Raw genomic sequence first — 14749 nt, forward strand, 5'->3', positions numbered from 1 at the left:
TTACAGGTGCATCACTGATTTGAAAATATAACAATTTTAAAGAGGCATCATCGTTGAAAGGTAAAATCATCTCTTTATCCACTTAAGGTAAAATATTTTTATCGTTTCTCGAGCAACCGATACCGTTAAAGGACAGTGATTGGATATGCCTTAACTTGTTTACGTTAGTTAAGTAAAATACATGTAGAATTCCACGCACATGGCGATTACGGATAAACTGAACAAAACAGAGTACAATAATCCCACAAAATAAAACTGGTCCGCTGTCAATGGCTCGTCCAGCTTCTTCTCCGCATCGGTGGATGATAGACACATTTGTCCCAAAGACATCAAAGTATCTTTTTTAGCTTGAATTAGTCGAGTTTCATCAACTTGTTCAGCACTGTTGAAAAAAATCCATATAGTCGAATTTCAACAAATGTTTCCCATAGGGATCGATTTGTTTTAACTCATGCTTTCTTTAATTGGGGGAGGACACTTTGCGTTAACTTAAGTATAGCGCCACTTGGCCATCACATCTGTTTCTTGAACAGGGTGTCAAAATGTCACTGGCTACTGAGAGCTTGTCATGAAGTGACGTAGATGATACGTCGTAGGTTTTAGTGAGCGACGGCCGATGAGGCGCTGTCAATGGTTTAGTACAGACTAAATAGAATGATGGACTGTAAAACCGCAAGAAGTCAATTCTCGCGTCATTCTCGACATAGCTCTCAGTATACGAAGTGTCATGCTTATTTAACATATCTTATACCTTCTTAATGATATTTACAACTCACAGGAAAGAAATTAGTTTTTTCGTTGGCAAGTCCAGATTTTTGTTCATGAAGAGAGCGTAGTTTGATGCCATGTAAGGTTCCTTGGAACAGTATAAATCTGGCATTGTTCCGCAGACGTATTGAGCTGTAGCTAGGAAAGTTGTTTTCCACATTGTTACTACCAACCGACCATTGTGCGCATCTTCCAAATAATCCACAATGGGAGTATCTTCGTAAAACTTTATCGTACCATCATTGAAGGCCCTTTTCCAAACAGCGTTTTTTCGAACATCCAAAGAGTACTGTGAATTAAAGATCAAAAATCTCTTGCAACTGTATAATTATTATTTTAAAGAAAAAATTCTGTTGTCATAAAGTTGAATGTTGTTCAGTTATTCGTTATATTTGTCATTCCTTAGGTTTTGCTTCACCCTAATGGTAAAAATTGTAAGACCCACTGGGGAACCGGAAAGTTCGGTATCATCTTGTTGGTTCAGATCTGGAACTGCTTGATAAGTAATCAAACGTTTCTGATATCATAAAGTTCGAGTGAATAAAGCGTTGTGCAAATGTTCATTATATTCTAATTTATATAGGTTTTGATTTACATCGCTTGCTCAATGACAATAGATTAAAAAAGGGTTGACGTACGTACCTTCATGTCATCATGAGGTGAACTTTCGGCCAGTAGAAACAGCTTAATATTTTTCTCCAAATAGATGTCATACACTGTTTCGTAGCGTAGAGGATTGTCCTTCTTAGCCAATTTAGCTAGCAAAACGCCAGTGAAGGACAGTGACAACAACATTGCAGCAATTCTCCAGGAGATTCCGTAAATACGCCCAGAAAGGTGTTGACCAGTGAAATGTTGGTGTTGATTTAAAAGACTAATGGTTGAGAGAAACAAGGAGTTTGGAAATTCCTTTAGAAAGGAATTTTTCTTCAAGATGTGTGCGATAAGTGCCCAGATTAAACAGTACACGAGCAACACGACCAACAATACCAGCCAGACCTAAGGCAAAGAAACAACTATTTATTGCACACTCCCACTAACTTACTTTCCTAAATTTCTAACAGTTTCCTCGAAAGTTTTTAAACTTGAGAACTGATCGTTTGAAAATTTCCTCGGAGGACCAGAAATGAAAGACCAGTCCTCGCTAGCAACTGCCGTTGTGTAATGCAGATATTCCATCGCTTCTTTGGTTAGTGTAAGTGGATTCAGACAAAAATCTGTCTCCTGAAATATTTAATACATAATTGTACTCGGCAAGGGGTATACGACAATCTTTAACACATCGCCTGTGCAAGAAGTCACTGAGTAGGGGCTTGTGCTTTGGGTATAATTTTTGGACTAACGTTGCGTAAAACTGTCCCAATTGCTCCGGTGCCACTTCCATTTGGAAACACTTTTCCTAAATAAGCATCGTCGACAGATACCAAACTGCAAAGTGGGGTCAAAATTATTTTTAGCCTTGACTTTTGAAATACCTCATACCAGAAGAGGATAATATAAGAAGTATGACACTGTGTCCTCATGATACTTTAGTTATGTAACATGATTCTTCCCAGGCTCTCCTGTTCCCCAAACTTCAGATGGACATCGCACCGTGCTAGACTCTAGAGTGAATTCTATAACTGTTTGGTACTAAATCCTCAGCAATCAACCCACAAAGGACAAAAATCGACAAGTGCATGAGCCATGGCTAATAGTTAAATGCTAATAGAGTAATGATGTTAGAACTATTTATCGCGTACGTGAACCGGTTTAGTTACCTTTCTATAATAAATGTTAATTCTGATGTTGGGAAGAATCATGCTACAATTACTTCGCTTTGTGGTACACGTATCTCGATGAAAAACATTTTATACTTCTGCTCATTCCCACTCCTACTTACCTGATATTTAAACGGGCGACTAGATATTCCCATAAAACAGAATATAGGCCATGCATTTCATTCGTCTCTTTTTCTAAGACAAATAATACCTGTAATATGAAATGGTTTATTGGTGATTTAAGTGCTATTTGTTCGTGTTGAAAGGTAGGTTTAATATACTCAAAAATAAAATGAAGCCGAGTGAAATAAACAAACCTGAGATAAAGCAACTCTATACGACATTTCTGTATCGATATTTTTAAGAATGAATTTCAGTATTCGATCTATGCCAAGAGGAAGAACCGTTTTCAAATCGTTTCTTTTGTTGGAGTAAAACAGTCAATATGCTCTAAAATATCAGCTGCATTGCAGTGCAAATATCGATGTTAAGTGGATTTGTGTGTCGCGAAACCAAACCTTAATGGGTTTGTTTAACATGGAAAGCTGTGTTTTATGGATCGTATTCGAGGTACGTGTCGTTGTGTTCCTGAGTTTTCTTAAATCCATTGCAAGTTATTCATGTTTTTTATTATTCAAGGGGTTAAACAGTGAGCTGTGATTCTCTTTCCGCTATTGGAAGGGCTGTTGGTTTTCAGTTTGACAGCACATCTTTTACGCAATCTGAGGTTACGCTAATCTTACGCAGTTGCGGCGGTTTAACCAACATTATATACCACAGTTAAAAGGAGGAAACATAATGATTAAGCAATTCATAGCATGATTACGTCAAGATTTCGAAAATTACGTTGAGATTAGGTCATGATTTCGAAGTTTTATTTGAGATTTCGCCAAGATTACGTTGAGATTGCGCCATGATTTTGAAGATTACGTCATGATTTCGAATATTACGTTGAGGTTACGCCATGATTTTGATGATTACCTTGAGATTGCACTATGATTACGAATATTACCTTGATATTACGCCATTATTTCGAAGATAACTTTGAGATTACGTCTTGATTTTGAAGATTACGTTGAGGTTACGCCAATTTATGGAATCATTTCAGATGGATCTATTACGCGGAGTGATCAGCCTCTCGACACTAACTTGATAAATTCAAGGTAAGTTTTCTCCTTTTGTTTGCTTTATATAGTCGAGAAACCGGACATTTAGTTTGCTTTCTCAATGACTGAAAACAAACAAATTCCAAATCGATTTTGCAAGCACCCCTTACTGCACTAGGGCAAGTTATGGAGAGACATTTTCTTATACGCGCCACTGCACGGTCCTTAAGCTAACTAAATTCAATGCTTCTTGCTTCTTCTGCTTCCACAGAAACGTTTATCAAACAAGTCCTTTTTGATATACGCAAATGAAATATTATTAATTATGCTAAATTTAGGAATTAAATAATAAATCACGTTTTTGTTTTTAATATTCAAATTATGGAATATGAAGTTGGGTGTGGCCGTATTTAATGACACGTTTAACAACTTTCCTCCCTAGACTTAATTACACGATGTTGTGACAATGACCGTTGGCTTGGTGCCCTAAGGGTTAATGCGTGCTCTGCGTATTAAGTAAATACGTCAATTACCAGAGTGTCTGCATAGTAGTGGGGAGGTTATGATATTATTACGGTTACAGGAAACATTTAAAAATATTATATTTGTAGGGGTGAGCAGAAATAAAACGAATGGTGTTCTATAGGCGAGCTGATCATTGAGCATATAATGGACGACCGTGCCGATGTAGGAGTTTCCGCACTGTTAAGGCAACTGTCGGCTCCTGTGCCACCCCTAACATTCTTGTTGATCTTCTACACACAAAGTTTACCTTGCCAAAGCCGCAGGAACCAATCAGAACTCGTTAACGTTGAGGGCGGAGCCAAAACTAGCCTTTACTAAGCTTAGAAGGCCAGTCAACTCCACCCCTCGATTATGGGAGCATCTAGTGGCATTTGTTTAAACTAAACCACAACCGAGACTTGCTTTTATATGTTTTGCTGTTCTAGCTTAAAAACGAGTAGATTGGTTGATGATAAGCAATAGAATGTCTCTTATTTTGAGTATAGGTTATTGGATATGTCTTAACTTGTTTGCGTTAGTTAACTAAAATACATGTTGATTTCCACGAACATGGCGATTACAGATAAACTGAACAAAATAGAGTACAATAATCCCACAAAATAAAATTTGTCCGCTGTCAATGGCTCGTCCAGCTTCTTCTCCGCATCTGTGGATGACAGACACATTTGTCCCAAAGACATCATAGTGTCTTTTCTAGCTTCAATTAGTCGAGTTTCATCAACTTGTTTAGCACTGTTGAAAAAAAAAATCCATGTTGTCAAATTTCAACAAATATTTTCCCATAGGAATTGATTTGTTATCATCTTTAATTGGGGGAGGACACTTTGCGTTAACTTAAGTAGCGGTACTTTACCCTAACATTTGATTCTTGAACATTGTGTCAAAATGTGGTAATTAGATGAACCATAAGTTCATAAGATATATTCCGTAAGTTTGTCACTGGTTACTGATGAGAGCTTGTCATGAAGTGACGTAGATGAAACGTCATAGATTTTGTAAAGCGACGAATGATGAGGGGCTGTTAAAGGCTTAGTACTTATTTTCCATAAGTATGGCACTTGCTTTACTTCGTAATGCTAGAGATTAACTGAGAGCTAGTTCGAGAACGACGCGAGAATTGACTACAGCTCGGTTTTACAGTCCATCTTCCTATTTAGTCTGTACTAAGTCTTTGACAGCGCCTCACCAGGCGCCGCTTTACTAGAATCTATGACGTTTCACCTAAGTCACTTCATGACAAGCTCTAGTAACCAGTGACAAACTTATGGAACATATCTTATGAACTTATGATTTAAGTGAAGTACAAATTGCCGATACATTCCTCAAACTTGCAAAATATATTTACAACTCACAGGAAAGAGATTAGTTTTTTCGTTTGCAAATCCAGATTTTTGTTCATGAAGAGAGCGTAGTTTGAAGTCATGTAAGGTTCCTTGGAACTGTAACTATCAGGCATTGTTCCGCAGACGTATTTAGCTGTAGCTAGGTAAGTTGTTTTCCACGATGTGATTACCATCCGACCGTTGTACGCTTCATCCATATAATCCAAAATGGGAGTATCTTCGTAGAGTTTTATCGTACCATCATTGGAGGCGCGTTTCCAAAGAGCATTTTTTCGAGCATCCAAAGAGTACTATGAATTAAATATTAAGAATCTCTTACAACAGAACTGTATAGTTTTTATTTTAAAGAAAGATCTCTGTGGTTATAAAGATAAATGTTGCTGAGTTATTCATTCTATTGGAAATTTTGTATTGCTTTACCAAATAGTTGTACCGTAACTGTAAATTTGAAAGACCCGCTGGGGCACCGCAAAAGTGTGCTAATGGTCGGTCCCATCTTGTTGGTTCAAATCTAACTGCTTGATAAGAAATCAAACGTTTGTGATATCATAAAGTTCAAGTGAATAAAGTACAAATGCTAATTATATTCTAATTTAAATTGGTTTCGTTTTACATCGCTTCGTCAACGACAATAGATAGAAATAGGGTTGACGTACGTACCTTCATGTCATCATGAGGTGGACTTTCATCCAGTAGATACAGCTTCATATTTTTTTCCAAAAAGATGTCAGATACGGTTTCGTAACGTTGAGGATCGTCTTTCTTAGCCAATTTAGCCAACAATACACCAGTGAACGACAGAGATAACAACATTGCAGCAATTCTCCAGGAGATTCCGTAAATACGCCCAAAAAGGTGTTGACTAGTGAAATGTTGGTGTTGATTTAAAAGACTAATGGTTGAGAGAAACAAGGAGTTTGGAAATTCCTTTAGAAAGGAATTTTTCTTCAAGATGTGTGCAATAAGTGCCCAGATTAAACAATACGCCAGCAACACGACGAACAATACCAGCCAGACCTAAGGCAAACAAACAAGTATTTATTGCACACTCCCACTAACTTACTTTCCTAAATTTCTCACAGATTCTTCAAAGGTTTTTAGACTTGAGAACTGATCGTTTGAAAATTTCCTCGGTGGACCAGATATGAAAGACCAGTCCTCGCTAGCAACTGCCGTTGTGTAATGCAGATATTCCATCCCTTCTTTGGTTAGTGTAAATGGATTCAGACAAAAATCTGTCTCCTAGAACATTTAATAATAATTGTCACTGATAAGAAGTCAGTTGGGTATAATTTTTGCCTACATTGCGTAAAACTGTTCCAATTGCTCCGGTTCCACTTCCATTTGGAAAAACCTTTCCGAAATTGACCTCGCCGACAAATATCAAACTGCAAAGTGAACTCAAAATTATTGGTGACACAGACTTTTGAAATACCTTGCATTAGAACTATATAATACTTCTCTTCGAGGGAAGCGTACCAATACAAAGCAGGTTAATTGTAACATGATTCTTCCCAACATCAGAATTAACATTTGGAGCAAGGTTACTAAACGCAATCACACATGCGATAAATAGTTCCCTCATCATTACTCTATTAGCGCTGCTTAACTATTTGTCAAGGCGCATGCATGCGCTTGCGGATTAATTTTTTTCCCACGTCAATTAAGACAATCAAGGTTTTGGTTAATTGATTGCTGAGGATTTAGTAAATGCCAAACAGTTATAGAATTCACCCTAGCACGATGCGATAGTTACATACCCATCTGAAGTTTGATGAGCGGGAGATTAAACAAAAAGGGCACCCTCGCCTGAGAAGAATCATGTTACATAACTTAAGTATTAAGAGGATAAAGAGTGTCATCCTTCTTCTATTATCCCCTTCTGCTCAGAACTACTTCTACGTACCTGATATTTAAACGGGCAACTAGATATTCCCATAAAACAGAATATAGACCATGTATTTCATTCGCGTCTTCTTCCAAGAAGTATACTACCTGTATTATGAAATGATTTATTGGTGATTCAAGTGCTATTTGATCGTTGAGCGGTATGTTTAATATACTCGAAAAGAATCCAGGGTTCGAATTATAAAAAAAACCCAGCCCACCCATTATGAAGGTGTGTTTGATGAATTTGAATAATTTTTATTTTAAAGATAGGTTAAGATAAATAATGTTTCAACTTCAAAAGTATTTTTAATATTTCAACTTCAAAAGTATTATTAATATTTCAACTTCAAAAGTATTATTAATATTTCAACTTCAAAAGTATTATTAATATTTCAACTTCAAAAGTATTATTAATATTTCAACTTCAAAAGTATTATTAATATTTCAACTTCAAAAGTATTATTAATATTTATTATTTTTTATGAAACATTTTAAGACTATTTTTAGTAAGAAGTGACTTTTGAATGACAATTACTAAATGACAGCTGCTAAAGATAAAAAACCCAAAAACCGAATTAAAACCGGTGGGATGGTTCTAATTTTTTAGTTAAACCCGGATTTTTTGAATCCTGATAGAAACAGAGCGAAATAAACAAACCTGAGATAAAGCAACCCTATATGACATTGTTGTATCTATAATTCTGAGAATGAATGAATTTCACTAACTCAAGAAGAATAACTGTCTTGGAGTCGCTTGGGTTGTTCGAGTATTTAAATATCACCTGTATTGCCGTATCATACGGATGTTAAGTGCTTTTTCGCGTCGCAGTAATGGATTTGTTTAACAACAGAGTTTGTGTTATATGCATCGTATTCGAGGAACGTGTCGTTTTTTCTTCATGAGTTTAAATCAATGCCAAGTTTTGAATGTTTTTATTTCTCTCTCATTCTACTTCCGCTATCCGAAGGGCTGGTCACTTTTAGTTTGGACTGTAAATTCCTTGCGTAATCTTAGGTTAATCAAAGATTACTCGGTGTAACCAACACTATACCACAGTTACAAGGAGGATACATAATGATTAAGCGATTTATAGCAAGATTACGCCATGATTTCGAGGATTACGTCATTATTTTCATGATTACCTTGAGATTACGTCATGATTTCGAAGTTTAATTTTAGATTAGGTCATGATTTCGAAGTTTAATTTCAGATTTCACCATGATTACGTTGAAATTGCCTTGGCAACTCGAAGATTACGTTGAGATTACCTTGATAATTCAAAGATTACGTTGAGAATACGCCATGATTTCAAAGATTAAGTTGAGATTACGTCATGATTTCGAAGATTACGTTGAGAATACGCCATGATTTCAAAGATTACGTTGAGATTACGTCATGATTTCGAAGATTACGTTGAGATTTAGCCATGATTTTGTAGATTACGTTGATATTAAAGCATGATTTCGAAGATTACACCATGACTACGTTGAGACTACGCCATGATTATGCCATTATTTTGAAGATTACATTGAGATTTAGCCATGATTTTGTAGATTACGTTGATATTAAACCATGATTTTGTAGATTACGTTGATATTAAACCATGATTTTGTAGATTACGTTGATATAAAACCATGATTTCGAAGATTGAGACTACGCCATGATTATGCCATTATTTCGAAGATTACCTTGAGATTACGTTGAGGTTATGCCAATTTGTGGAATCATTTCGAGCTGCATATGGATCTATTACGCGGAGTGAACAGCCTCTCGACACTAACTTGATAAATTCAAGGCAAGTTTTCTCCTTTTGTTTGCTTTATATACTCGAGAAACCGGATATTTAGTTTGCTTTCTGAATGCATGAAAACATAAATAAAACAAATCGATTTTGCTAAGCGCGAGGGGGTAGACGCTCTGGATCTCTGTGTACACCTGAGTTCAAAAGAGTTCAGCTTTGACAGTGCATTGAGTCCAAAGCCTTCAGAACTCACAGTTCAGCTTTGGCAGTATACATTGAGTACAGACTTATTGTACACCTGAGTTCTCAAGTATCTACCCCCTCGCTTTACTGCATTACGGTATTTTATTAGTTTTTGCTTGTAGTGTTTGCCGAAAATGCCGCGTTTGATGAAAATCGAAGTACTATTCAAATACGAAGTTTACATCCTTTGCTGTTAACAAATAAAAGTGATTTTTTTATTTGTCCTACAAATTTCAGTAACGTTAAAATTCCAGTACAAACATTAAATCGTCCTGGTTAATTGAATTATTTTATTTTGGTATTTTTTATATTGGTGCGTTTATACATATGTGATACCAAAAGCATATATATTATAAGAAAGTCTCTGTTTCCCACATTCGTATGTGGTTGCCACGTGCAGTCGAGCTTTTTTTCATAATTCAAAAAGATATATATATATTTTTTTGCCTTAGTTGACCTATGCTTAACTACTGTTCATGTTCATTTCATCGCGTAATTGGTGATCGAGACCTTTTGTTTTAATATATACATTTTTGGTGATACTTGTTACATTATTATAGTGCAAGTTTTGTTAGAGCATTGAAGCAAAATATCTATATCTATATAAATCAAAGTCCTGACTGACTGACTGACTGATAATCAACGCCCAGACCAAACCGCTTGCCCTAGAAGGCTGAAATTTTGTAGGAACGTTACTCATAAGTAGTAGGCGCGCACTAAGAAAGATTTTTCCAATCCGCCGCCATATTGAAAAATGGCGACCAGAAATGTAAAAAAATCTTCTCTGTGCAACTGAGTCCGCGCGTTTCAACCGATTTCTCAAATTTTTGGTACATTGGTTTAATTTAACCTATAGACGGGCTGAATGGTCTTTTACGTTCGATTTGTTGCCATCTTTTAAAATGGCGGCCAGAAATTAAAAAACCCGTCTTTATGGAATTATGTCCACGTGAAAAGTAATGAAAAATGTCCCTAAGGGCTGACGGACAACGCTGAGTGCCTTCGCTCCTAGGGTGCTACAAAAATATTAGTCAGCAGTAAAATCTACCCATTCTTTATATCATTTTGATGGAAGTTCTTATTACACGCGAGCGACGCCGCGGGTAACAGCTAGTCATAGATAAAAACAAAAAGTATACTTTGTAATATGATAAGCCCCTTTTCCCTCAGGATATTGTCAACCCCACTCTGCCTAGTACAGGGAACATGCTTGTGCTCAATATAGTACCAAGGATTAACGTTTGGATAGTCACCAAAGAATACTATTTTCTCTAAACATTTGACCCCCAAGAAAAGCTCTTCTCTGATCAGTTGGTTCGTGTATGCCTAGGGGTTGAGAGGAGGATCGTTTGCTTTTCATTTTTCAAAGGCTGGGAACTGTGAACGAAGTACACTTTTTGTTTTGTTTTATGAACGCTTGATTTTACTTTGATCAGAAATGAGATGAGACTAGAAGTGAAGGGCTCTAGCATTGGTAATAGATCCTGGCATTAGTGAACAAATTTCAGGATTTTACGCCGCTTCAATCGCGCCTACGCTAGAGAGAAAAAAATTGGTCGAGTTCCAAAAACATTTCTTACCCCCTTCCCCTTAACCTAAAGCCGCTGAACACAGACGCGGGTGCTTGAATCTAGTTCGGCCGTCTACCACCGCGCGAGTCTCACGCTTTGGAGGGGAAATTCTGAAACCGCCACTAGAGGGCCAACCGTTGGTTTGTTATCAAGAATATTCACTTTCGCCTGGTGAAGAAATTGGTTAGCTCAGTACTTCTAGTCTCATCTCACTTCTGCTTTGATTTATGATGTTTATTTATAAATGTTTTATAACATATAGTCACTAAACCTGCGGAATCCAACAAACATCATTATTCTGCTGATAATTTATATATCGCTTTTGAACCCCTGCATCAATTAAAGTTGAATTCATTATTATCTTACTATATTCAAAAACACATGTTGATATGGTTTATGCTACATCCCAAAACGAATAATGATCATGTTTGATATTTTTACTTTTAATTGTTTATAAAGAAATATATTTGGATATTTGGGGGGGGGGGATATGCAAACCCTTATGTGAAACTCCGGCATGATTTATGAGTGAAAACTAATGTTTTCGTCGTTGTGTAGTTAACGTTTCATTACTGGTTGTTATAGGTGTAGAATTCCATGCAAATTGCAATTACAGATACACTAAACAAAATCAAGTAAAAAATTGCCACAAAGTAAAACTTCTTCGCTGTCAAAGGCTCGTCGGTCTCCTCTCGTGGTTGAGCGGATAACATACACCATTCTCCCAAAGATACGAATAGGTCTTTTTTGTATTGAATTAGTCCAGTTTCATCAATTTGAATGGCACTATTGCGTGTAAAAGAATTGAAAGAACCATGAATTGAATTTCAAATTGTGTGTTATTGGAAAAGAGAGGTTGGTAATTATGTGTTTATACATCCCTGGCCCGTTGATTAGGGCCACAGTGCCCGAGAGATTGGGGAAATCACATCTTTATATTTATACAGGTAAGCAATTAAAATGTCCCCACGGCCACAACAAGGTACCTATACCGCTAGTCAAATATAACCCTCCATTCACTTAAGATTTTACACACCTGACCCACCCACAATGGGTTTACAGGTTGGAGCAAGGATCTTTGGCAACACGATCATTACCAGCGTTTGTTTTTTAAAAAATTTTAATTAATTAGTGACTCACAGGAACGTGATAAGCTCTTTTGTTGCCAAGTCCAGATTTTTCTTCATTACCAAAACGTAATTTGCAATCAAGAATGGTTTCTTTGAGCAGGTAAGTATCGAAGCTTCCCCGCAGAACGCTTGCGACATTGCTACAGTACTTGCTTTGGGGAGTGTGAGGACCATCTTACCATCGGTCATTTCTCCTAAGTATTCAAAAATGGGCATTTGTTTGTACGAATGTATGGTACCATCTTTGTTCGCTCTTTCCCAAAGAGCATTTTTTTCAATATCCAATGAATACTACGAATTTAATAAAATAAGAATATTTTACAGGTGCTGAGCTGAATAGATTTTGGTTGAAATCAGAAGCCAGAGCCTGAGAAGTAACCAAAACCAATTGAACCAGAGATATGTTTTACTGTACCTTCAAATCATCATGTGGTGGACTTTCATCCAGTAGAAATAGCCGAATGTGTTTATCCATAAATATGTCATTTACTGTTTCGTAGCGTAATGGATCTTCTTTCTTAACCAACTTAGCAAGCAACAGACCAGTGAAGCATAGTGACAGCAACATCGCAGCCATTTTCCATGATATTCCGTAAATTTGGCCGAAAATGCGTTGACCAGTGAAATGTTCGTGTTGATTTAAAAGACTCATGGTGGAGAAAAACAAGGAGTTTCCAAATTCCTTCGTGAAGGACCAACTGTCTCGCTTTTTCTTCAAGATGTGCGCGATAATTGCCCAGATAAGACAGTACACGATCAACACGACGAACAACGCAACCCACACCTGTTGAAAAGCCAATAGTTATTGCTCATTCCATCAAACACACTTTCGCTTATTTTTCACATGTTTTTCAAAAGATTCGAGAGTTGAGAAGAAACTTATGGATATTTTCCTCGGGGGTCCTGATATGAAAGGCCAGTCCTCCCTTATAATTGGCGCTGTGTATTGCAAATATTCCACCACTTCTTGTGTTAGAGATATTGAATTCATAGTCAAATCAGTCTCCTAAATTATTTAATTTTCATTAAAATGAACGATATATAATGAAACAACTCAAAGGGACCAACTCCTACTATTCGAAAATCTAAATGTGTACATACGTTCCGTAAAATCGTCCCAACTGCTCCAGTTCCAGTTCCGTTTGGAAAAACCTTTCCGTGTTCAAAGTCATCGACATAGACGAGACTGTAGAGTGACCGTAAATTATTTCTAAAGATTACTCTTCGAGAGAAGTGCACCACGAAGCGAGGTAATTGTAACGTGATTCTTCCCAACATTTGGAGCAAGGTTATTAAACCGAATCACATTACTCTATTGGCGCTTAACTATTTGCAAAGGCGCGCTTAAGAATTTCTGTCCCACGTCAAGACGAGGTTTGTTATAGAAATCAGCCCATGGGGCGATGCCCATCTGAAGTTTTTTGAGCCGGAGAGCAAGCAAATAGCGTGAGCCAGGGAAGAATCATGTTACAGTTACACAACTAAAGTATTAAGAGGATACAGATTGTCATCCTTCTTCTATTATCCCCTTCTGCTCGTATCTACCTGATATTTAGACGCGCTTTTAGAAACTCCCATAATACGGCACATACGCCAGTTATATCATTCGTCTTTCTTTGCACTTCGAAGTAGAATGGTATCTATATATAATATAAAATATCTCAATGTTATTTGAACTGTTTGATGTGCCCTGAACTATACAGAATGAAATGAACAAACCTCAGATACGGATGCTGTATACGACATTTTGGTACCGATTCCCATTTTTGATTCTTACTTTTAACAGAGTATATCTATTTTCTAACGGCGTCGGTTGTTGCACAACGAATGCGATTTTATTTTTACTATCAGATACCGTGACTGTGAATTGCCCAAGAAATACATCGTTAAGGCGTTAAGTGCAGAGTGCGAAATAAAACCCACTCAATTATTTAAAATAATTTCGGTCAGAGTTTCGTATTGATCGTACGGTCAAGAATTATTGTTAAATCGAAACATACACTGTCCTTCATGGGAAGTCGTATAGATTTTACCTGTTATTCAATTATTGAAATGAAACAGTAGGATCGTTTTCATTTTTCTTTTGGCCGAGGAACTGCTCACCTAGAGCTGACAAGATTATGTCAATATGACCACCATTTTAAGGGTAGAGAAAGAGCTTGACCCTAAGAGTTGTATTGTGCCAAAATTACGTAATCAATAATATCGAGCAGCGTGTACACAGATTTCTCTGAGTGATTATCCCCTCGACGCTTGCATGATATAGTCTATTTACTTTTTCTCTGAAAATTAGTCCGACTGGTTATTTGGATGTCATGGAAAACGGATATTCAGTTTGCGTTTCACACGACCGATAAAAAAGTCAATATCCAAACAACATATATATGCTAATACTCCTATTGAACAAATCCGTCAGCTGTTACTAGTCGTCCAATTGGGTTAGACTCCTGGTCAGCATCGTCTCAGTAGAGTAGGCCTAACGCGTAAGGACAGTTAACAAAACTTAATTGCTCGTATATTTTTTTATGTTATAGATGAATGCATGGTTCCCGTTTGAAATATTCATTATTTTAAAAGCTAATTTATCCTGTAAATGATTGAGAATATTTATTTATCTGTAAAATAATATACATTTCCTAAGTTTAAATATGGTGGTGTTATTTATTTTGAT

At 36.7% G+C, this 14749-nt stretch overlaps 1 protein-coding gene across 1 annotated transcript; it reads right to left on the minus strand.

The window, feature by feature from the left end:
* Positions 1–17: 17 nt before the first annotated feature.
* On the minus strand, positions 18–4896 carry LOC149618592 (putative glutamate receptor). The gene is made up of 7 exons (XM_089854507.1): positions 2846–4896; positions 2651–2739; positions 2112–2196; positions 1831–1992; positions 1411–1767; positions 777–1057; positions 18–382 (listed from the first exon to the last, which is right to left on the minus strand). The coding sequence occupies exons 1-7, from the start codon at positions 2870–2872 to the stop codon at positions 169–171; spliced, it is 1215 nt and encodes a 404-aa protein (XP_089710633.1). The 5' UTR covers positions 2873–4896; the 3' UTR covers positions 18–168.
* Between the last annotated feature and the right edge of the window lie 9853 nt (positions 4897–14749).

Source organism: Phalangium opilio, unplaced genomic scaffold (assembly GCF_054372755.1).
Source record: "Phalangium opilio isolate 3A_F unplaced genomic scaffold, DU_Popi_V2 ptg000209l_1, whole genome shotgun sequence".
Lineage (NCBI taxonomy): Eukaryota > Metazoa > Arthropoda > Arachnida > Opiliones > Phalangiidae > Phalangium > Phalangium opilio.